Genomic DNA, 25420 nt, shown 5'->3' with positions numbered 1-25420 from the left:
CCTGTCTGCGTGTCTCTCCACCCATTGAATTTGTTGTGAAGAGAAGTTAGCTGGATGCAAAAGAGCAGTTTGTCAACTAGGCATTGCTTTCAGTATTCATCTTAACCAAATATAGCCCAAGTCTGTCCTTTCTCTTACTAACAAAACATGTTGTTACAATGATGAGACTAATATGGTGAAGAAACGTGCATGCTTGTTGCTGTGTACAGATACAGAAAAAATGAGGGTATCCGAGTTTGAACAAAGGTGATACAGGCCTACGGTTCAGAAGTCTATCAGACTCAAGTTTATACTTCTTCAGGAATAATATCATCATGCTTTTTCAGTTTCTTGTCCAACTTGTCAGCTTTACTGAAGGCTGCTTCCTCTAAGCTTGACCTCACATAAATGAGAGATTCCAACTTTTCATTCAGAAGAGATGTTTCTCTCAGCATAAGTTGTTACACATTTCTAGATATTCTTTAGGACTACAAAATCAAGAAGGAGCAGTGTAGCTCAGTCACTTCTGTAAAAGTGATGAATATTCAAAAGGTTTCAATTAGATAAGAAAATTCTTATGACTTTAAGAGGAGGATTTCACCTTTGCTTTGGATATAATTGTAGAACTGAATCAGTAAAGAAGCTAAGAGGAATTAAACTAGCTTTGGAAACTATTCCTGAAATCTGTTTCCCATTTGTAGAATAGTTTACAAAATTAAAAGTTTCATCAGTTTTAAAAACACTTCAGAATTAAGTGCTTGAAAATCTATGGTCTACATATTTGGAAACAAGTATTTAAAAAAAAAAATTCCATACCAATTAGTCATATGTGAAGTCAGTAGTCCATTTTGGGAATTAGAGATTTACTGTAGTTACACATAGGATTGTGTCATTCCCTGCCTGAAGTAAACTTAAGAGAATGCTTAAGTTTAGATGCTCTTTGGAATTTAGCAAATTGTTCATATATGTTACATGAAACTTAAGTGTATTTAAGAACTGTTCCTGAATTGATGGTTTTAAACATTTTTAAGTCCTGTGCCTATATAGAAAAGTGGAAGATTTAAAGAATGTGATTTGTGAGCTTTTGTTTTTCAAAAGCTTTGTTTATTGTCTCTTTGGCCATAGTGTTTCGTAAACTGATCCTGAAAATATTGATGTGAAATGTTAAAATTTCCCCCAAACTCCTCCCCATGGAACGTTCTTACTTTAGAAAACCAGTTGCTGAGTTGTCTTTCATTTTCACTAAAGCTTTCACAAAGCACATAAGTACCTATTTTTACACGACCTCTGGAATTTCACAGTGTTTGACGACACTCCATATTTGCTTTTGCTTCAGTGATTCTTTTCCACTATCTAAACCTGTTGTAATTTGGCATCCATACACTTGCATTTCTTTCAAGGATGCTAAACTGTACCGAGTCGATAGTGTAGTAGCATAAATGTATTAGAATGTAGAGCGGGTGGTCTTCTAGTCTGACTGAGCTAGAGATTTGTCTCAGTGTGGTATTTTTCCGTTGCAATGCAGAAATGCCGTTATCTGTTTCGGTAGGCAAACCATTTCCTTAGCACATGTTCCCTGTGAATGGTTTTTCTGAGATGATGGATTTCAACATACAAAAAACATGTGAAGAAATACCTTTGGTTCACTTGTTTTAAGTGTTTACTTTGGTGAACTTGAGATAGGGATCACTCAAGATCCTTTACAATGAGGGTGGTGAAACACTGGCACAGGTTTCCCAGAGGAGCTGTGGATGCCCCATCCCTGAAAGTGTTCAAGGCCAGGTTGGATGAGGCTTTGAGCAGCTTGATCTAGCAGAAGGTGTCCCTGCCCATGGCAGGGCGGTTGGAACTAGATGATCTTTGAGGTCCCTTCCAACCCAACCCATTCTATGAGTCTGTTCTATGAGTCTATGGATCTTTTGCTGATGTCCATTGGTATTCATATGTTATATGTGTCAGCACTTCTGTGAGGACCAAAATGACAAACTGCTCCTTGTGGAATTATTTGTAAATATATTGCAGTTGAAAACAGAATTTTCAGCTGCATGCTGGGAGTTGTATTTTTTGTGGTTCTTTTTCACTTCCCTTCCTTTGAGATGGAATTCTTGATCCCAATGTTTTTGTCTCCCTTCACAACACTGATCAGTACGCTGACTGGTTGCACACTGTCATCTGGACTTTTTGTGTATTCTAGAAGTTTTTTAATACACATTTTACTCCTAAGATTTTTCCGTAGTTGGATTTAGCTGTGTCTTACTAAAATCTTCTGATTTAAAAACTGTAATAGAGCAGAAATTCTCGTCAATATCTGAATCACAAGATACACTTAGAACTAAGTGCATCAGGTGCAATCTTTGTTTTATGTAGTCATCTTCACAGTGAAACTTTAAATTCACCAGATCTGTTTTGGTTTTGTTTTTTGTGATCCGTTTTAGTTATGAGTCAGGGCATCAGCTTGTGTACAGCTTTATCTGCAGTTGCTGCTAATACAAGTCTGCATGGTATGCTACTACTACCAGTAGAACTTTATCTGGTTAATGACATAGAATGAAGCTGCAGCTTTGAGGCCCTCTTCTGAAACTTGGAAATGAAAATGCACTTTTTAAACTTCTATAGATTTAGGAGTGAATGTATGTTGTAGTATTTCCCTTCAGGTCTGCTTTTCTCCCTATTAGTATCTTTATAAAGAAAGCATAAATGCATAATCATAATTTACTACAGGCATCTTTAAGACTTGCTTTGTAGAAGCTTGTTTAGAAGACTAGAATAGATATCGCCTCCTACGTTTTTACTGGTCCTCAACTTAGACAAGCTAAAATTAGAATTTTTTTTTTTTTGGAAAGGTGAGAGGAGGTTACACTTGAGTAGATTTTAATCTATCCTCTTCAGCTGAGTTCAGTAGAGAAAAGCATTTTTAGTACTCACTTTCAGGAGGAGAATCTAAGATGTCTTAGATTGCAGGATGAAGATCTTGCCTATCATTACATGTTTGTAGATTCACTGTGACTAAAAATCTCTTAGCTTATCTACAGGTAAAAAAAAATAATCTTACAATCTTACTTCTATAGAATATTGAAATTTTTCTTATGAAATGCCACGCTGTCCTGTTATTCTTAATAGGAACAGCTAAACTTGTTCTTTCTTTTTTTTTTTTGTTGATATGTCAGGAATTCATTTAAATATAAGCAAAAAACCCTTTCTACCTTTTCCAGGAAAGATGGTTAATATTGCATTAGGACCTTGCAGCTGTGCAGTACAGGGCCACAAGCTTTTGAGAAGATGTTTTGACATAAATTATGGTGTAATTCAATTTTGCAAGGCAGGATCAGTGCTCTTGCCTGTGCCTTGAGAGCTGTCTACCCATAGTCCTAAAGAGCCATGGCTTTGTATAACAAGAATAAAAGATTGTAATAATTTCCTTGATGTGAAAAAGCAACTTGATTTGGGTTCTGTGGAGCATGTCCTGAAGCAACTGCTTTCCAGTGTCTTGAGTCTCCCAGAGACACGATCTCAGAAAGCACTGTCTGTAAGTATGCCATTGTACAGTCTCGCTTTGTAGTAAGTACATTTATCACAGAAGAGGAATAATTTTTTAGTAGCTATTTGTAGCCATGTAGAGTAATGGATAAATTTTATCCTAAAAGAACTTGGATTTCTGAGATCTTTTCCAGAGCATGCTTCATTTGTTTGTTCCATTGCTATGGATGTCTGTATCAGCTTTTGTGGCTGGTGTGCAGCCAGGTAATTCTGATAGCTCATGTGTTGCACCAGTTCAGGTAACTAGAATAGATGCAGTTATTGAGTTGTCTGCTAAAATCTGTGCTACAATTTCTGGACTTTGATCAGAGTAATGGATCCACCCTCCTGATATCTGATGGCACTGCTTTTGGATAGGCAGTGGAATAAAGAGCAGCATCCTCATTAATGCACAGGAGATTCTAATCATTGCTTGGAAATCTGTCACTGTGTTTATGCTGTTAGTGAAAGATACTGTATTTGGTACAAGCAACAGCCAGTTGAGATAAGTGCTTCCACCTACTATCTAAAGATATCAAGCTTTCAGTTGGTTTCTAATTACTGAAGCTACTAATAAAGTTTTCAGATTTGGGTAATCCTCCTATACCGGGTGTTGGTTTTTTTCCTCTCTGCAAATGTTGTAATAGCATGTTTACATCACTTTAGAAGCCTGTTTAGAAGCGTTTTTACTGTTCTGGCATGCTTTGGATCCTCCATCAGCAATATATTTTGTACTATTCCTGAAAGTCTCCTTTGTAGTACTTTATATTTTGGTAAGGCATTTCTTACTTTATGATCTGTACCTGTTTCATAAAATGCCTTTTTTGCCCTTTACTGTGTAGTCAGTTCTGTTATACCTGAGTTTTGCAATGGAGACTTGACTGTACTGTTCCTATGTGACTGCTCATTGGATTGGATCCTAAAAATGGGTGGTACACAAGAATCTCTTTTGAGTGCTGCCTCTGCTTACAATTTCTCTGCATACTACAAACTAATACTAAACCCAAAAATTCTCTTAAAAAGAAAAGTTAATTTTTCTCTGGAAGATCCTCAGTACTGTAGTATATTGAACAATATGCGAGATAAATTATTGCAGGCAAATTTCAGTATGTTTAGTGCTCTACTTTCTAAGGCTTTAAGATCTGACAAGCTTCTCTAGTGCTAAAGGTTTATTTTTCCTGTATCTTTCCTGTACAACTGAATTCCTTTTGATACTCTGCAGTTGTTTAGATGCCTAACTTATTGCATTGATAATAGGTCTATTGACTTCTTTCTTGCATCATAAAGCGAAGTTTGACCATAATGCTGCAGCAATTTAATGAAGTGAAAAGCATTGCGCTGAGTTGGGATGACTATAGTATGCGTAAAATATGAATGTAAATTATTACAATATAAATATCTTGTGCTATTCAATAAATAGCTTAACTAAGCTTCTATTTTTAATGTTTTGATTTATGTTGTGTTTACTCTGTGCTTTTACTTTAGGACTTGGATTTTGTTCGGTTTATTGTCAACTGCTTTACAGATTATTACCCAAACTTCCTCAGTAAGTATTGTAAATTACATCTTAAGCACTGCAGACTTGTGTAATAAGAGCATTTCATAGTGTTGCAGATGATAGGAGAGACTTTAAGTCTTTTTGCATATACTTTATGTGTTAACTACATGGAATGAATGGGTGGTACAGATTCAGATTACTTTTCTGCTTGTAAGTCTTTACATTCATCAAAAATCAATTGGCTTTTCCTGAAATAACTACCTAAGACACGTTACAAATTAAAAAATTATATATAAGCATCTAGTAGAACTGAATTGCCTTGTTTTTTCTTTTGCTCCTTGTTACTTGGGTAGAAGCTTTGCAACTTGCATGACAGTTTGTATCCCTGAGGAGTCTTCAGGAGACAAACAATGAATGGCTTTAGAAAATTTTAGGGAGCAATGGTTTACTCTGAACAGATTAAGGCATGTTTGTGTGCACACTTGGAAAATCCTGTATACTTGCATGATAATTTTTTTATGATAGGTGAACTCTAAATAGTTTTTGCTAGCTCGTTACATGAGTTACACATTTTTAGTGAAAATATGTTTGTTAATATTGAAATTCTGTACAGCAACTGCTTAAACTCTGAATATTAGATTTCAGCTTGCTGATCAAAGTTCAAAACTTTGATCAAATATCAAACTTAAAGGCAAGCGCAACATCATGATTTGGATTTTTTGACATTCAAGAGAAAGTTTTGGAACGCTTCTGAGTCAAAGTACTAACTTTTTAGACTTCTCTGCTAAAACAAAGGAAGCTTGGAAAAAATGTAAATTTGCAAAGATTCTTGCCACTTGCCTCTTTGGGAGGAAGAGGTGCTGAATATACTAGTAGCTTTTCTAGGTAAGGTTGAGAGCTTACCTTTCTCTTCCTTATTTGGAGTGATTACTTAGTATTAATAGTATGTCAGAAAAGTAATATTCCAGAGAAGTATATAAACAGTGTATAATTTAGAATTTTGTTAACTGTTTTCCAAGCAAATGTCTTCATGTAGTAATAGAAATAGATATATACATGTTAAAAACAATTGCACAAAATTGCTTCTACCAGGAAGTAAACATGGAGGTTTCTAAAAATGAGGATTCACTTTTTACATGACTATTACTGCTGTAATTTCTCTTAAACAGAGAAATAAATGACACTTGGTATTCAAATGTTTTCCTTTTATTTTTGTTCTTTCAGCAAAGATAGTGATTTTTGAGATGCCATGGATAATGAACGGTGAGTTATTTGGTGTTGTGGTTTTGTTTACAAACATAACTCTTTAAAATCAGTAGCATAAATAGGAGGCATTTTTCTGCTCTGTGTAGATACAGCTGAATGGTGGAATTTGTTAAACATGCATCATTAAATCTGTCAATTTGTAGGCTGCGTACTTTTTGTTTTTCCTTCTAGCACTGTATTTTGGATCATACTTTAAATGGAGTCTGTGTTCATCCTGTTATCTTCAAAGCTTGGGATACATTGATAAGTAGTCTATTCCTTGAATGTTTCCAATTCTAGTCCTTTGAAAGCTAGATTTGCTCATGATTTAGGAATACTGTCATCAACAAATGATGGACACCTATAACCAGCCAAAAACTAGAATAGACAATTTAAAATAGATGCCTGACAATGATACTGTCACAAATGTTTTGATGTGTGTGTTTCAGTAATTATCTTTAATTCTAATGTTACAGTATAAATGTTATTCCTGTATTTTTATCATAGGAAATGTTGGGATTTTTTATGCTGGCTTTATATTTTTCTGTGTATTCATGTTTTACTATCACTGAAATAACTATGGTGTTTGAAAATACTCTGTAGATCTAAACAAGTGTCCTTAAAGCAGCAAAGCATTTCAACTAGGAAGAGTGTATACATATCTTTCCCAATCTCCTTCACTCAGATTTGGAAATACAGTTGCTTTTACCCCCTCAGTACTTCCTGGGCTAAATTCTAAGACAACAAAACTGTCATTTGTTAAATCAAAGATACTCTTTCCATTAATGTCTGTGGTCTATCTGCATTCGTCTATAGAAAAGTATATGTCCATAAAATACTTTCTCTGTAAATAATACTCTCTTCCTTGCAGTGTTTATCTCTGTTATAATAGACTATTTCAGAGCAGGTCCTGCTGTATCTTATGACATGTAGCTCATTTGTCTTCTATAAAGTCTACCAATACACTGCAAAAAAACCCTTCCTGACAACTCATGTTTACCTTTTTTTTTTTTTCCCAAAGCTGCTTTTAAAATTGTGAAGGGTTGGCTTGGCCCAGATGCAATAAGCATGTTAAAGTTCACAAACAAGAATGATGTACAGGAATACATCAGTGGAGAGTATCTGCCACCTCACATGGGTGGAACTGTAAGTATATTAACATTTCATGGTCCTTTTGTGATATTAAGACATGCCTGTATAAATTACATATGCGAGGTTGTGAGTTGGTGCTTCATGGATGTGAAATTCCTTGAAATTCTTCTGCCAATGGTGATTTGTAAATCACATTAATATACAGTGGATTAACTTCATGAGAATTCAATGTCCAGCAGTCTTAAGTGCAGAAATAATTTTTCTGAATCACTTATCCACTTTCAAGTCATTGGAAACCACTTAGTTTTTCAGACTTTTAGAAAAAAATAATTCTGTTAAGTGTCATTCTTCCTTCTACTCTTTTTTTCCTTACCTGATGAATTAGAGATTGTGTATCAGTTTATGAAACAAGTTCTGTGAACAGAAAATAGGTTTCATGGCCCTCTGAGATTTTTTTTTTTCATCCTGCTCTAAAGCTACGATTCAGTGAAGACAGTCATATTGCAATTATTTTTCCTTTGTTGTCTCTAGGGCTGCATTTTAAGACATAGCTGTAGATGATTTTTTTTAAGAGTGTATTAGAGCTCCAAAGAGTATGCTACCATCTGGTATCGCTTTGACAGAACTTAGATCCTATTCTAGTGTAATCTAAGTAGCAAAACAGCACAAGTATCTTGTACAACGGGTATCACTTTTCACAAAGCTAGTAAATCAATTTGCATAATACTTTTAATAGAATTTGCAGAAAGAGAATGTTTTTCTTTAAAATTTTTGTAGACCACTTATGGCAATGGAATAAGCCCACCATAGAGGAGGATTTTTGTTGTTTTCCATTTTTTTCCATGTTCATTTGTAGAAGGTAGAGTTCTGATAGCCGGAACATAGGAAACTTATTTTGGGAACATAAAGACTAAGGTACCTTGTTTTGTATTTGACTGAAATTAGCAGCCTTTAAAAAGTGCTTTTACATGAGACTCTTGAAGAAAACATTATATTCTTTCTCCATGGAAAATTGCTGCCCAAACTTCCCAGTCTCATATAAGAACTTTCTCACATTAGAGAAAGCTGAAATTGCTGAACTTTAGGAATGGGCATTGTGGGAAGGGCTGGTGATGTCTGAAATGGCTTCCGTAAGGATTTGAAAGGAGTACAGCGGTAGTTTTGGGCCTGGCTCCTGTCCCATTGTTGCAGTAGAGGGGAAAGTTCTTTGCTTCCTTCTTAGAGCTGAGTATCTCCTGTCTGCTTTTTAAACCATCTTACCTGATAGCTAATTATGTCTTTAAAGAAAGAAGCTTGTGGCTTTGCTAAATATCCTCCTGAATTGTCTAGTTGAGCGCACAATCTTAGAGTTACCCTTTATCCTGCCTTTATCCTGCCAGATCTCATTGCCACATAATGATTGTTGACCAAGCTGGCTCCATGTTGCCTAAGAGCATTAACAAGTTCCAGAGTCATGGAGGCAGCAAATTCATTTGTCTATAGTATTAAGTTGCAGTGACAGAAATAAATTAGTAGAATAGGAATAAACTTACTTGACAAGGACTGCAAGGATTTTGATAATTTCAGAAAAACAGCCGTATCTCTGCATATTAAAAGCCCAGTATTTTGAACCAGCAGATGTCTTATCTAACTGTTGAGTCTCTTTGGTGTTCAGCCACTTGATGGGTGTTTTGAACTTTTAACCTCAGAACTGTCAGCATCTGGAAGCATTTTTAGCAAATACTCAAGACTCCAAAACTGTTCTCTGGATCCTCCTTTGAAAGATTTTTTTTTTTTTTTTTCAATGCATACAGTAAAGCAGGATTTTACATCTCTGACAGCAAGGTGTTTTTCAACTGGAAGACAGACAACTTATTGCCCTTTTCTCAGAGGTTAACTTTTCGTGATGCGGTTAACCTTGTCTCCTCTTGAGGCAACTAGAGTCTCAGAAGATGGAGTGCATTCACCAGTATTAGTGTTGTCAGGCCTTTTTTTTTTTTAAGGCAGTATCTGACTTGCACAAATTAATTCCCTCCACTTAAGCGTTTGTGGGGTGGGTTGTTTGTTTTTTCCTCCTTCCAGTTCTTTCTGTTATCTTTCATTTCCATGCATTTAGGAACAGATAATCATATTTGCAACTAGCATAATGCGGGTGGAGAGCACAGCATATTTGTTCAGCCTTTGTACTCAATACAGTAGCTGTAAGGAGACTCATCCTCTTTCTTCTGTGTCTCCTGCTGGGATCCATCTTGAAAAATCCAGGTCTTGCCAGATGTAAGAAGCTAGTGGAGCAGATAATTTGGCTAGTTACTTTGGGGAGATACAGAGAATGTAAGTGCAGTGGAATCGAGGTATCCAAGAAGAGTCTTAGAGACTAGTTTTGGAATTAAAAAAAATCCATTTTGGAAATAGAATTAATAGTGTTGAACTTGAAGCCAGTGATTACTTTGCTTCATCAAGGAAACTGTTCTGTGTCTTCATAGGAAGTCAGTCCTTCAGACTTCAGTATCTCAGTCAAGTTATGGTTAAGGGTATTTTGTTTTCACTCTGGCTCAAGGTCACTCAAAGGATGAATTTGAGACTTTCCTTGACATGAAAATCCTATGATCAAGGATTTTCTGTCAGCCAGCTGTGAAAGGAGAAAAATAACTTGCTTAGTTTTAGACAAGGGTGTCTCCAGAGTATCAAAACTGTTAAAACTTGGAACTTTTAAGTTAATTTCAACTTAAAAATTTAAGTTAAAACTTAGAGTCCAATAGAAGCTTGGATTTTTCAGGACTTTGGGGTTAAATTTAACGTAAGTTCCGTTCAAGTCTTCATCAATGTGTGGTGGCTGTGGCTGTTACCATACTGCTAATCAAGAGGAGCTGCATACCATGTTCCTGGCTTGGAATGGTTCTTGTCCACACTGCACAGATGTCCCTCTCTTTATAGTACGTTAGTCTCGGAGAACTTGTTGGAATTGCCCAAAATAGATTTAGGAGCGAGTTAATGATAAGCAATCTGGAAAATTAGGGTTTGGTGCTCAAAAGCCACTTGGTATACATTTATTAATAAAAAAAGATGAGCAGGTCAATGTTTTCTTGGATTCCCAGTCTGTTGCATCTCACATTCTACCAGTTTCAGCTGTTGATATTGATAGTGGAACAGCCTCATTCTTAAGGCATACATGTTTCTGGCTGGCCGTATCAATCTTGGACAAAATGTTATTGAAGTACATATAGTGTACACATTGGTGCAAGACATGTACATAGAGTAGGGTTTTAGTTTGTGTATTTGCCCAGTTTTACTTTGTCAGAGGTGGGCAATTCATCCTTGTTAAATCCAAGATTCCCTCCACTGGTGCCAATATTGAACAATAGCTGTACTAGGATGCTGTGCTCTTCACCCGGGTACCTGAATTGATGGTCCATAGCTTGTTTTCTTGAAAGGACCTTTTATAGGTCAGTAGCCTGAAGTTAAGACATCACTAGGCATTTTGCATGTGATTTCATGGCCATTGTGTACATGGCATCTTAGTAAATATCACTACCGTGATTAAGATATCTCTACCCCAGTTGCCAAACATAGTATTGTAAAGCCTCTACATCTGCTAAAAAAAAAGAAATCCACTATAGAATTATTCAATGCTATAGATCAAGCATTGAATAAATGTGTCTTGTTTCCCTGTCTGCGGTTTTCACCCTATTAGTAGATAAGCCCTGATTAGGAAGTGTGGTACTTTGAGTTGTCCCGGAGATGAAATTCAATTCAGCTGCTGAAGCTATATAGCATTGTGGACTGATGTGGCCAACAGAAACGTGCAGCAAAATTAACATCTATTTATTAAGGTCACTTTGTTATGTGCCCTTCATCAAGTGCTGGAAGGGAATGAAAAGGCTGTTTATCAGTTTGGCTAAGGGTAAGCTGGCTCTTTCTGCCTTGTATTTGCAAATGGAGGATGTCAATATTCTGCAAGCCTACTGTTTCTAACAGTCTGGAGTCATAGAATGGTTTGGGTTGGAAGGAACCTTAAAGATCATCTAGTTCCAACCCCCCTGCATTGGGCAGGGACACCTTCCACTACACCAGGTTGCTCAAAGCCTCATCCAGCCTGGCCTTGAACATTTCTAGGGATGGGGCATGCACAACTTCTCTGGGCAACCTATTCCCATGTTTCACCACCCTCATTGTAAAAAATTTCTTCCTTGTATCTAATCAAAATCTCCCCTCTTTCAGTTTAAAGCCATTGCCTCTTGTCCTATCACTACATGCCTTTGTAAAAAGTCTCTCTCCAAAACTTCAACATTAAGACTCTGAATGCTGGTCCTTGATAGACTAGATTCTACAGTTACGCTGTGACTATAAGTAACAGTACAATTTAGTGGGTTCATTAGGTGACTGTATTTTTCTATTAATGATGAAAAAATAGAAACACAGGAATCAAATTTAAAATGGATGAATGAAACCATGTGAAACAAAAAGAATTGATAGTATTTCCATTTTAAAAATTACTAGAGCACTTCTTATGTACTTCTCATCCTTCTAAATAACTGGTCCTTTAAAAATCTCCTTATGTTTTAGGATTCTTTCAAGTACAGTTATCCTCCATTAGTTGATGATGATTTTCAAACTCCTTTATGTGAAAATGGACCCATTACTAGTGAAGATGAGCACGAAAGTAAAGAAGAGATAGATGCGGACACCAAGGAGACTGGGGAGCTGAATGAAGAGCAAAACCTTAATCAGAAAAAGGTATCTAACTGAAGGTTGAGGCAAGACCTAATTAAATCATTACAAAGTGGGATAGGAGACATAATTTCTGTTTCTTGTCAGGCTTTTACTTTGTGTGGTGGTGGTGGGTTTTTTTTCCTCCCCTCCAGTTTCACAAAAGAACCGAGTAAAATTGAAAATTATACTTGCAGTTTCAATCTTGCTTCTCAGTCTGTTACGACCAGTTTTGTACTTCGGAATAAGTAAAATGTGTACTGAATGTTTAGTGTATCTCTGGAAGATAATGACTTGTACAGTAAAACTTAAAAGGTTTCTGTGTTTTGTTTTCAAAGGTTATGTCTTTCTAGTTGGTTTATTTTTAATCTTGGGATATCCAGAGGTGTACATCTTAAGCATCTGAGAAAACTAGATATCTTTTAAGTCATTATGTACATGAGAAGATATTAACAGTTAAATATTTATACTTAACTGGATGTTAACTTATTTTCTTAAATTATTGATAAAAAATCTCAACATGTAAAAGTTTCCATTTAGTCTTAGGAGAAATTGTATCCCTAATCTATCAATCCTGTTTTACAATATAATCCGCCTGCAGTGTTTATCCTGAAATACAAAGGCATTGTTTTACACATGTCCACATGAAATGATATTTAGGAATATGCAATGATAGTCAGTGGGGATATTGCTCTTGAAAATAGTAGGAAAAATTTGAAATTCACCACTTTAGTGCCACAATTCATTTCAGAATATGGATTGCAAAACTTCTGTTTAATGAAGTAGAATAATGTTACGCTTTGTTTCGTTTACTGTTTTAAGTTTGTCAGAATTATTTGAAACACACAGCTCACTTTAAGTAGTCCATCTGTTCTTTGCGTGTTGGCCAGCTGTTCAAAAAAGGTAATTTCACTGATGTTAAGGTCAAAAGGAAGCATTACATGACCATGGTGACTTCCTGACCACTATACTCAGTAGCTTGTTTTGGTTGTAGCACATCTTCCAAGGTCTGATTCTCAGATATGGAAACATGGAGAATTCCTATTCAGTGTGAGTTGGTTTTGGTGCTTAATAGCCTCAGTGTGTGTGTGTTTTTTCATTTGCTTGGCTGACTTCAGGTTTCTACTTAAGGTATCTTTTTACTTTTTTTCTTTCTTAAAAATGATTTAATTTATGGTATATTCTCTTTTATACAGTATAATCAAGCTGCTTCTCAATCTTTTCAATGAACTAAGATTGACGTTTATGCTCATCACACATTAATTCATTTTAAGGCATGTTTAAGGCCTTACCTTTAACATACTTTTAAATGCAGGCCCTATCTCCTTCTTGTTGTACTGTTTCTGTAAAAAGTAGATTAGTGTTTTGCTTTAACTCGCTGTTCTTCTGTTTATGTATTTAAGACTAATACTTGCTATTTCTTCCACAGCAAGTACACCATAGTTTGCCACTTCAACATTAGGTTCTCTTCCAAAATGTGTTTTTCAGAAACTCTTATTGTCCCAGAATGGTTGGCACTTCTTATTTCTAAGTTATTTTTTACTTGACACTATCTATAAATATTCAAATATTTTTTAATAAGACCAGCTTCTAAACAGATCTCAAGTGATCTGTGAGATACCATTTTCTTCATTATTTACTGCACTACCAATATGCAGACTCGTCATCACTAAGGAATCATCTGATTTATTTTATAGATGTATGCTTCCTCTTATCCCATAGAAGGGCCTATTTCTTTCCACAGAGTAGGGAAGCCATGAGTGATAAACTTGGCTAGTAAGTGCCTGTCCTGTAGATGCTTCCACCGTTAATGTGTGCTGTAGTAATATTTTCTCTGGTAATATTAATTAGATTTATGTGGAATAAAGCCTGACACATAACTAGCACAGTGTATTTACACACTGACCTTTTACTGTAACTGTAATTATAAAAAAGAAATCAAATTCCTGTGTGGTTTCTTTATATAAAACCTGTTTTCTTTAAAATTTTGTGTTCTTTTAATTCACATACTTCAAATTTACATAAACTGAATTCTCTTCATGTCTTCTCTCTCTATTTTAAATGCAATAAAAACAAGGCTGAGCAAACTCTTCAGCTATCTGATGTTTAATCATGATGTCACTAATTCTTTGTCTTCTGTCATCCCCGCCCCCTGTGCTGTTTTGCACTTAATTCCAGAGTTCGTTCTTTTTTTTTTTTTTGCAATAAGATGTCCAGGCCTGCTGACATGTATTTTCTTAATGGAGGAAAACCCTCAGAACCTAAGAAATCTGCGGTTTTGGGTGCACCAATTCAATCAGCATTATTTCTTTTATGTTCTCCAATACTTCAGAGTTCCATCTAAAAGCAGTGAAGATATGTTTAGTAACTCTGCAATACAATAAAGTGTGGAATTGTTATTGTGCTTTCTGTTCGGTGTTGCAGTGGTTGTATTGGGGTGTCTGTTTTAATGAAAAGTTTTGCAGTGAAAGAATAACATCAGTGATTTATCTTAAATATTTAAAGTACTATAACTTATGTGTCTGGAGTTTTCAAAAATAACCAACTTGGGCATCAGGAAAATACATGGAAAAAAACCAAAGCTGAAGTTTTGTTTCATGCATGTTTACTACATTATGTAACTTCTGTAACAGTTATTCAGTGGACTTCAAATAGCTTTAGGGAATGAATATGTGTGGCCTGTAATATATAAATTGTTGAAATTAGCCTCCTCATTCTTTGAAGTATCTGCATGATTCTATAACATGTGTAACCCAGGTTTCTAGGTAATCATTATAACTATCGTTTTTACTCAGATGAATTCTGTAGAACAAATTTCCAAATCAGAGGAAACTGACAAAACAGAGGTCAAACCAAAAAATGCAAAGAAAGCATTAACCACTTTTAAAGGACCTTTATTACACATCAGGTAATAATAATTTTCTTTAATTTTTTTAACAATTTGCCTTGGACACTTGAGTACTGAACAAGTTGGTTCTCAGAATAAACTATTTTTTCAGACTATTAGAAGAAAGCAAGTTATAAACATCCTTTTTAGAATGATTTTTACAAAGATCAATACTTTTATGGTGTTAATGTTTTTAATGAATCTTCTGGAGTCACCGTTGGCATGCTTTTTGTACTAACTAGTAGGTGTACATTTCATAGAATCATAGAAGCATTTCATGGGTTTGTTTTTATTGAGAAACTGTCTGCATAAGAGCAGTGGTTGGCCATTGATTGCATTGACTTAAGAAAAAAACAATGCATTTATGAAGACAGCTTTCACTGTTAAATCTTGCTTGAATTCTTTTAACTTAAAATGGTGTAAATGTTTACACTGGTAGCTTGTACCAATTAAATTTAATGAATGGGTCCAATTTACTTGGTGTGGGAAGTGCTCCGTATAAATAGCATATCTGCTCAGAAGATTTTTGGCATCCAAGATTCTTACATGTTGCAGTTAATGTATTTTTTATCATTAAACTAGGAGAAAAAAATCAATTAGCCAATATCACTTTTTGATTTTACTACTTTTCAGGTTAAAATGCTTGTTTAGAAATTGATGTAAACTTTTATTTTCGCTTCCAGTTTGCTATTAGATGAATGAAGAAAATATCTAATTTATAGGTAACTGCTTAGCTAATTTTGTAAGTGCTGTACTGAATTAGTTTTTGAATAAATTTGAATAATGACATGCTTATTAGCATCAAAAAATATTTTTGTGTCAAATTTTCCTGGCTTTGAAATGAAAATTATCTTTATAGTCCTTTGTGCAAAAACCTCCTCTGTATAGACTTAGTTTCTTTTATGGCTGGACATAGGCATAGACTTGAAAACTGTGATTTTTAAAAGAATGTTTAAAATTTTTTATCCCTTTGACAAAAGCAGCAGTGTTCTTCCATCCCTTTCTTAAAAAATAAAAAAAAACCCTAAAAACCCAAAACAACAAAACCCACAACAACCCCCAAAAAAACCCACAATCAAACAAAAACCACTCAAACTGTACCTTTTTTCCTCTTAAAATATTTCAAGTTCTACCACTGGAATAGATGTGTTGGAGTTCGTGTAAACTACATGAAATAGTAAACTTAGTCAAGTACAGAGGTGCTAATACTTGTAGTGTTGCTATCATGGAAAATAAAATACTGGTGTCTCCATTGTCCTTGCTATTTGTTTTCTTTTGGTTTTTCTTTTTTTTTTTTAGTAAACTTTCGAGAGTATGCACAGTTGTTGCTCTTTAATAATCTAACTCTGTAGAAGCTAGAACTAGTTTTTATTTCCCTGCAGTCTTACTCAGGACACTGAACTGAATTTTATTGAACTGGTAATATACAGTGCTGTTTCTGACTAGTCACAGGCACCACTCTGGGAGACTCTAAGCTCTGCCAGTATCATTAGCAAGTATCCTTGCTGATAACAGCATTCCCTGTGAGGGGAGCCGCCTCCAGCCCTGGCCAGGAAGCTCTGGCACCATGAGATCGCCAAGAGCCAGCAGCCTTTGTGTGCCTCTCTGGCTGCGGCTGCCGAAGACTCAGCAAGGCCCCTTTGGAGCCCCTGCAGGAACGTGCCCTGCCTGTTGCTGATTAGTGCTCGCTGGCTCTGCTGTATGACCAAAGCCGGGCGCTTGTGCTCTTTTCTCTCACATATTTGTGGTCATACTCACTAGTCATCTGTCTCTTTCTGCTCTAGACCACAATTGCATTTGCCTTGCACACCTTAACAGTGAAAGACTGGTCTTTATTGGCCATCCTTCTCAATAAATGAATGTGTTTGTTAAGACAAAAAGCACTCTCTGGCATGTGTTCTGAGACGAGAATTTCTAGTACAAGCTGAAATGGTTACCCTGCCCACATCAGAGTAAAGAACGTAGTGTTTCTGAAAAAACTAAAAAGCTTTGGTGTTCATTTAAAATAAAACACCCAAACCTCCCAGCAACTTCGCACCACCCACTTCTAGCACTATGGAACTGGCCTCAAGTCCCTGGGGGTGTGGTGTGGTGTTTTTGTTTTGTGTTTCTTTTTTGCTCATTAGCTACAGTTGGTGGTGGAACAAGAAAGTTCAGGCTCTGGTGGAATGTTCCTCTGCTTGTGCTCTTTTTGTGGCTTGTCTTGGTGCTAGTCAATGCTTTCCTGTCTCATTTATGGTTCATCTTGTAATTGCTGTAACACACAGCTGCCATGGTACAGTAGAAATAAATAATAAAAGTACTTTGTTACTACACTGCTTCCTTGCCCTACTGTTGTTGGTTACTTGAGAATTTGTGAACAAAAAAAAACTGAGGAGAAGGAGATAGTTACTCTATTCATCTGTTAAACCCATCAGTTTCTTGCGTTCTGCCTTACTCGGCACACTTCTTTCTTCCCCACCTAAAAGAAAAAAAATTTATCATGTGAACTAAGGTGGTGTAAAACACAGGCCTCTTCCCTACACGCAAATGCAATCACTATTGGACTCCTCTTTCAGCATGGGTATTCAGGCTTGCCCTACAGCACCAGCAATTTTTCTTCTCAGCTGGTTTGTTTAAATGAGAGGAGAAAGAAGGATTGGTGCTGTGAATGGAGGTTTGTTGAGGAGGAGGTCAAACTAACATGAAATTGGTATTCTAAGAAGGGGAGAAGGGAAAAAAAATGTAGGGTTTTTTTAAAAAAAGGCTTTCTGTCAGAAGAATATGCAGTTCTGTAGTACTGTGTAGTGTGATAGTTCTTTGTGTACTCCTAATATGACGTATTTAAAGAAACAGTTTTTAACTTGTTACTTGAGTTTCAACTTGTAGTATATGAGCATGCCCTACGTTTTGCCTAGTAGTATTCATTTGAATGCTTATTCCAAAATGAGTTGTTAGTTTGATGTGGTTTAAAAGATTTCATGCATGACCCTCCTAATTGCACAAGAATATTAAAAGCAAGCAGTAACTTTGTGCGTGTGTCTCCAGAAGTATGTGAAGACTGACTCATAAGTGCAAGCCAATTTAGCTGTAGTGTTTGAAATGATTACCACTTGCAGATGTCTACCTACTCCTCTTACGTGTCCACTGCACTCATTACAAGCATAGATGTATGAGGTGAACTTACTCCCTGTCTGTGACACCTTACAGTCTTTAATATTAGCATAAATTAAAATGAATGATGCTTCTCCTTAACGTACCACTCTTAAGATGCAGTGGCTGAAGTGACTGTCTATATCTGTTGGTTGTTTGTGCTGTTGCACATGATCACGCTCTTCCAGATGGAAGAAGTCAGGGGCAGTAATGAGGTGAGGCAGCTAGGTCCGCTTGTGGTCATGAGTCAGTCAGCTTCACTACGAAATATCTGCATTTTGTTTTCACAGCTTTTTTGATTAAAAACTGTTAAAGGGTGGATGAACTGCTTAGGGATATGGTTTAATGGGGGATTAGGGACGGTTAGACTGGATGATCTCTAAGGTCTTTTCCAACCTAGAAATTCTATGAAATTCTATGAAATTTCAAGCTGTAGCTGCAGGGTTGAAAGTATTTTATTTTCCTGTAGGTGTGGTGGTTGGTTTTTTTTCTATGATATGTCATAAAGATAATTTGAAGAAACTAATTCTTTTTAAATTTATTAGCCCAGCAGAAGAACTGTATTTTGGATCCAAAGAAACTGGAGAGAAAAAATGTTTGATTGTTCTTACAAACGTCACTAAAAATGTAGTGGCTTTTAAGGTAAGTATTTTATGTGTGACCTGGTTTACTTTACTAAATGTGTCACTTTTTCTTGTTTTAGATAAGGAGGAAAAAATACTATTAAATCTGCTTTTCAGACTAAATTTTTTATTCTTTTGTGATGTTTGAAGCAGATCAAAGAAATCTGGCTGAATTTATGCCTGTTATGTACCACGCCAAAGGGGATAATCACTAATACAAATCTTTAGAGCACTGACTGAGAAAGAGCTATGGTGATGGTTAGTTCTTTAGGGAGAGTCTAATACTTGCCAAAAAAGAAACACTTGAGTATTGAAAAATCGTCGTCTTAGATTTTTTTCTTCCTTTTAAATCTTGGCTGGGAACAAGTTAGTAACGCTCCAGAATGGTGCAGCTCCATCTGCAAATGTTACCATCAAAGGAATGAACGCAGTTATGTTTTCTTCAGAAATAGTTGATTTGCATCTTGATTTGTTTTTCCACCGCATCTTTTGTGTTCTCTGCATACACAAATAACCAAAGTTTCCATACTTTCGTATTAAGAATTTTAATAGATAGTGTGTTTGACATTCTTGGCTCTTTTTAAGAGAAAAATAGCATATGGTAGAATAGAAAAGATAGAAGTGGTTGAGAGAGGAGAAGTGAAATACCATTGTCTTATTGCTCTTACAAAATAAAGTATTTTAAAGACCGTATGTATTACCATGTCTTAATATTTTGAGCTTTTGTGGATTTTAGTTACTACAGAACGAGGGAGGTTATGAAACAATCATAGTTTGTGCAGGCATTTATATGCTTGCTTGGTATTTTCTGTTTGTAGGTGAGAACAACTGCTCCTGAAAAATACAGAGTTAAACCCAGTAACAGCAGCTGTGAACCTGGCACATCATTGGATATAATAGTCTCTCTTCATGGTGGTGAGTAAAATCTTATAATAGAATTTTTAGGAAGTCTGGAGAAATTTTATTAACAGTCTGACTGCTCTGGATACTAACATTTGCGTATGCTTGCTGAGGTGTAAGACTGACTGACACCCATGTCTACTTGACTGTTGTATGGCAGTGTTACTATTTGTAAAAAAACAGGGATGTCAGACGGTATTTGAGTAACTGCCTGTACTGATTTGCTACTCCACTTAGGCGTAAGCGGCTGTTGTCTGCAGCCCATTCTATTTCACGTCTTGGAAAAAAAAAAGTCACAGTGGCAGCCGTCTCACTTGTGCTCTATTACAGTGGGAGTTTGTCTGCAGTAAAACAGTTTCCTAAGTTGTTGCAAGGACAGGTGAATTTGCTGGAGAATGCATTCTTTACAAAATTCTGGTTTGTCCATGCATCATTCACATGAAACTAGTTTTGTTAAAATGAAACTGTAGAATTTGGGGAAAACCATAATCAAAATTGTTGCGCTTAAGAGAATTATTTCGTTATTTTTATTTCTAGTAAGTCAGTGTCTGATGCCCTGCAATAAATAAGCTCTCATTTTAAAACACTTTTGTTCAAAAATGCTTCTGTATGCTTTGTAACATTGCCATTTTTATCCAAGTATACTTTGTCCTTTTTTTTTTTCTTTGAGGGCAGGTTTTGCAGCCTCTCTGCAGGATCGTTTCCTTATAATGGCAGCAGAAATGGAACAGTCTTCTGGAGCGGGTGTACCAGAACTGACTCAGTTTTGGAAAGAAGTCCCTAGGACCAAAGTCATGGAGCATCGGTGAGTATATGGTTTTCTGTCAACAGGGGCTTTTTTAGCCATTATCATTTAGCTGATTTATAACACTTGCCTGTCATAATCACTGAAGGATTCTCCAAACCTAGTTGCATGCTTAGTGACTGAAATATTTTGCTGAGGCTTCTGCTCTAACTGATTAGAGGTGTTTTTAACGTATAAAACGTCATGGTATTCTGCACATGCTCTTCTTTTTATTGATGATGTTCTTGCTCTGATTAAGATTTAAATGGAAAAAATGTGAAGGGATGTCACAATACACATGGACAGTAGATAATAGTTTTTTTAATAAGAATGTGCCACTTTAGTTTTCTGAAGAGAAACAAGCAAGGAAAGAAGACATATCGAATGCAAAACTGTTTTTTCTAGACAATATTTTCTTTATTGTAGGGAAAAATCATAATTTTGCAGAAAATTTTTGTAAAAACTGATGCATGTTCACATGTGTGTTTTCAATATTTACTGGTGCAAAAATACCACTAGGAAAATATATTTCCCCATACACTTTTTTAAATATACTTGTGTTACATCTAGTTGTATTACTGTACTTTTCTAGGAAACGTTCATTTCAGTTCTCTTTTATCTAGAAGTCTTAGAGCCATAATATCTAGATGCTGTTTCATCTTTAAAAAAAAGTAATTTGACCATATTTTACTTTATATTGTTGGTGGGGGTTTTGGAGTTTTGGTTTATTTGAGCTGCCTTCACCCCACAATGGCCAAAATTAACATGGAAAAAGTATTTTTGAGACTTGATTCTTAAGTCTTGCTCTGTCTTTCATTCAAATCCTTATCCCTTACTTCCCTGTTAAACAAAATCTACATTGTGTGGGTGACCTAAAGCTTCCTTGCATAAATGTTGCTTTTTTTTTTTCTTAAGGCAGACCCTGAAACAACTGGGAGACAGTATTTGATTACATTAAATTTGTTACATGCAGTGTGCTATGTATGTATGTTACTGATGAATACAAAACTGACCTTTACTTTTTGTTAAACTGAAATTAAAAATAGTATAATTATTGTCTCTTTAATATTATATGTGCAAGTATTTTATCTGAGGAATCTACTTAGATTTTATTTTACATATTAGCCTCTTTTTTGTATTGTCTTGCCACAGAAGTTCTAGCATTTCTTTTTCCTTAAAATAGAAAAATGCTGCAGGCTTAATTTAACCATTTCTTTAGCAAATAAATTTATTCCTACACTAATTGACTTGCGTGTTATCAGAGTTGCTTCTGCTGTATTTTATAAATTGTGTAGTATTCCACCACATTCAGTTGTGGCTTGAAAGTCCGTTCCTACATTTTCCACTGCGGAAGAGGCAGAGTACATGAATAAATGTTGCTAAAGTTTAAAATGGAAAGAAAAACTTTAGATTTTGTCTGCTGTGCAATAAATTGTTGCATCTCTGATAGTAAGTATGTGACTGAATAATCCAGTGCATCCTGTGCTATGAATTTAAAATGATGAAGATATATTTTTAACTGAACATGTAGGTAGTTTTGATCTTGCTTTCTATATCAAAACCTGTCAAAACATAATTGGTGGACTGGGGAAGCCTTTTCAGACTCTCATTGCAATAGCCATTAAGAAAATTCAACAGATGATAAAGTGCATATAATTGTTAGAGGGATTGTTTACTATTAATTATACAATGTTACATTAAATTTGTGATTTTTGTTATGTATTTTTTTCCTCTTTCACAGGCTCAGGTGTCACGTTACAGAAAGTAGTAAACCTTCTTCTCTGACATTAAAAGAGAACACATTTAATATTCCAGCAAAAACCAATGAAGATTTACATATACAGGTAATAGCATATTCCTTTGTACTGAATTTTGATCAAAATTATAAAATATGATAGAGATAAAAAGAATTTGTACTGAACCTCGGTACTTCATAAATTGCACTATTTGAAAAGCTCAGCAATTGAAAGTAACTAAATCAGTGACAGTGATTTAATTATTTTGTTGAATGGTAATGGTTCAGTAAAATGCTACTTTCAAGGCAGTTTGCTTACTCCTTTTGTGTACATAACCTGTCTTGGGGTATCAATGAGCCTCAGCAGTATCTTTTGCTTCCTAGTGTAAAGATGTCAGCTGCTTGATACAGGCAGTATGGGCTATCCATAACTCTTAAAGATTTGAAACTCCTTTAGTGGAACAGATTCCTGAAGTATACAGGGATAGAAAAGGTATCACTAAGAGAAGTATTTATTTTTGTTTAAGTTTTTTTTACCATGCTTATAGTTATTGGCTAAATAGCTCTAAATTAATCAAGTACTTTCGTGTGCAGTAATTCTAATTCAATGAAACTATTTCTGTTTTCAGCTAACTCGTTTACTGCAAATTAATAAAAGACTTCAAGAGCAGATTGATCGCTGCCTCTGGTTCCAGCAGTTGTCAGTTGCTTTATCATTGCTATCAGTTATTGTTGTTGCCTTCTGCTTCTACCTGGTATATTCCCAGAGAAGCTAAAAAGAACTGCTGTGCACTGGATGTGCTGCCTATCACAGTTGGTTGGAGTAGAAGAGATTGCAGTGCTGCGCTCAGATCCTGGAACTGCCAAAATGAGATTTTTGAGCCCACAGCAGTGAACGATACAATTTGCCAAAAAAAAAAAAGAAGAAATGAATGACCAGCAAAGGAAATTACTGAAAGTTGACACTTATAACAGGGCATGAGGAAGATGCTAGAGCTAGGACCTATTTTTAATGTACAACTGAATAAATACTACTGAACTGGAAGGAGGAAACCAAATGCAAAATAATTAAAACTGCTTAGGTTTTTTTTTTTTACTCTATTCAGCTACTTTAAATACAATATTTCATTTCTTTTCATGATATTCATTCTTATATTCTTAATTATTCTCATAGAAGTTCCAAGCAGTCAGCTTAGTGTATTCTAAAGGTTAACCTGTTCATTCAGGAAAATTTACAGAAACTTAAGTAGTACAGGCAGGTTTTTCTATATAGTCTATGTACACGCACATATAAAGGAAGCTATTTGTTGCTAGTAACTATTTTGGTAATTCAGGCTCATTGCTTTCATTGGTTAAATTCCTTATTTTTGTGCTCTTTCTGAATGCAAAGTTGTTGCAAGTATTTCCTACAAAAGAACGTACACACAGCCATTTTGACCAGGAATATAACCTTTGGTTGATTCCAAAGATACTCGTGAAATAGTCATGATGAGACACTATTCCAACTCTTACCTTTTTGTTTGTTTGTTTGTTTTTAAAGCAACTCTTATTCAAATTGCAGAAGGAGTGTAAGAGTTGGCTTTTGATGACCTATTATTATTGGTTCATGAAAAGGCTAATAAATGAAAGAACTTATTCTGAGATGTGCAATATACTTAAATTACAGATGAACTTTAGAAAAAATCAGATCAAGTCAGGAAGATTAAATGTTGAAGGCAACATAAAAGTATTATATCTGCCATTTCTCAGAAACTGTTGTGGAAATGGTGTGTGAAGCTAATGAGAACTTATGCTAACAGGAACTCTTTGTACTCATTGCTGTAAATATGTATATTAAAATGATAAACACTTGAGACTGATGGTATCTTTCTATCTTTCATACATTTAAAATTTTCACTCTTGATGAGGTCTAAAAATTTAAAATAATTTATTTACTAGAATTAACTTTTGCCACAAATTGGCTTTGTAACAGTTTGTTTAGTTTTGTCTGCTGACTTCAATTGATGAGAAGAGATTATTGAGGACAAATAAAGATCATACTCTGCTTCTTTTTCCTTACATTATTTCTCTAATGTGTTGTAGATGTACTGTCATTTCTAGGAAATAGAAAAGGGCAGTTTAAAAAATGCATTAGTAAACCGATTAACTAATAAAGCAGTAATATGAGTGCTAAAAAAATTACCATGTAGAAGGCAAGTCTGCAAAACTGTTTGGTGCAGTCTTCTGTCTTTTCTTAAGTTTTACGATGTTTTACACATTACATTTTCTTAATTTTTCACTAATCTCATTTCCGTTCAGTTTGCTTCTCAGTATTTTTTCTTAATGAGTTGGCAACTTATATTGCTCACTGCTTCCTATGAAGCTATTCTTTAGTTTATTTTCATGTGCACGCAACTCAAATGCTTCCAACAAAATGGGTTGTTGTCTTGTTGAGAAAGGTAACAAAGTAATTTGTAACCTTAAGATAATAATAACCATGCTATTAAAATGCCAATTCCTTAATTTGAGTGATTGAATAGCACTTTACTGTAAAATTGCAAGAAATATATTCTTAGAGTCTTTGCTGATATAAATATTTTAATGTTTTGGTGCTTTCATATATTTTCAGTATTTTATTACTATGTTGATATTTTCTTTGTATGATGAATCAGATGAGCATCTTTTCTATTTTAATATGTTCTAGAAAAATACAGTTACGAAATAAATATGAGGAAATATGTAGTCTTGAATGTTTAGTCTTTTAAAAATAGCTACAACTTCTGAGGTTTTGGTTCTCTTGTTAGTCTGTAGATACTTAATATGAAGGAGGGGTCAATATGGTAATGACCCATAGTCTGTCATATAGTAGAAGTTGTGATGATGCTTCTCAGACAAATGCAAAATAGATGGTCATAAATTCTTAGACAGAGTGCCTAAGATAAGATAGCACAGAATATTGGCATGTAAACACTACCATGGCACAAATAATGCAAATCCACACAATACAACTATATCCACATCTCTCTCTCAGTAAAACTGTTACTTAAACTTCACATGGTAAATGGAAAAATATATATAAGGGGGAAGAAAAAAAAAAAGAAAAAGCAAGTAACAGTATTTTTAGAAATGGACAGTATCTACTTTGTATTTTCCTTCTGTGAGAACTTCATTGTTTCTCTTGTCACAAAACATGGTAACTTATCAGCATTTTCCCAGTCTTCAGTTGTTAGTAGTTTCAGGATTTATTTTTCTACCTTTGAAAACACTGATTTCAGCCATTTTGGAAAGTTTTGTGAAGTTACTGAGTGCACAACAGTAACGTGATTTGACATGATACTCAAAATTGAGAGAATAGACAAATGAT

At 35.2% G+C, this 25420-nt stretch overlaps 1 protein-coding gene across 2 annotated transcripts in view; it reads left to right on the top strand.

Moving 5' to 3' along the window:
* The window catches only part of MOSPD2 (motile sperm domain containing 2), a 35762-nt gene extending 12067 nt beyond the window's left edge, over positions 1-23695 (top strand). The window contains exons 5-14 of one of the 2 annotated variants that reach the window (XM_086618964.1): positions 4981-5041; positions 6218-6256; positions 7260-7384; positions 11873-12043; positions 14812-14924; positions 18581-18677; positions 19477-19573; positions 20234-20363; positions 22084-22186; positions 22707-23695. In XM_086618964.1, the coding sequence (XP_086475090.1) occupies positions 4981-5041; positions 6218-6256; positions 7260-7384; positions 11873-12043; positions 14812-14924; positions 18581-18677; positions 19477-19573; positions 20234-20363; positions 22084-22186; positions 22707-22853 (1083 nt within the window). In that variant the 3' untranslated portion in view covers positions 22854-23695. Of the gene's footprint in view, positions 1-4980; positions 5042-6217; positions 6257-7259; positions 7385-11872; positions 12044-14811; positions 14925-18580; positions 18678-19476; positions 19574-20233; positions 20364-22083; positions 22205-22706 lie in introns of both variants that reach the window. The other variant, XM_086618972.1, reaches the window with a different exon arrangement.
* Positions 23696-25420: the final 1725 nt, after the last annotated feature.

This window comes from Tauraco erythrolophus, chromosome 1, assembly GCF_009769465.1.
Source record: "Tauraco erythrolophus isolate bTauEry1 chromosome 1, bTauEry1.pri, whole genome shotgun sequence".
Taxonomy (NCBI): Eukaryota; Metazoa; Chordata; class Aves; order Musophagiformes; family Musophagidae; genus Tauraco; species Tauraco erythrolophus.
This window is presented reverse-complemented; position numbering and strand designations above follow the sequence as displayed.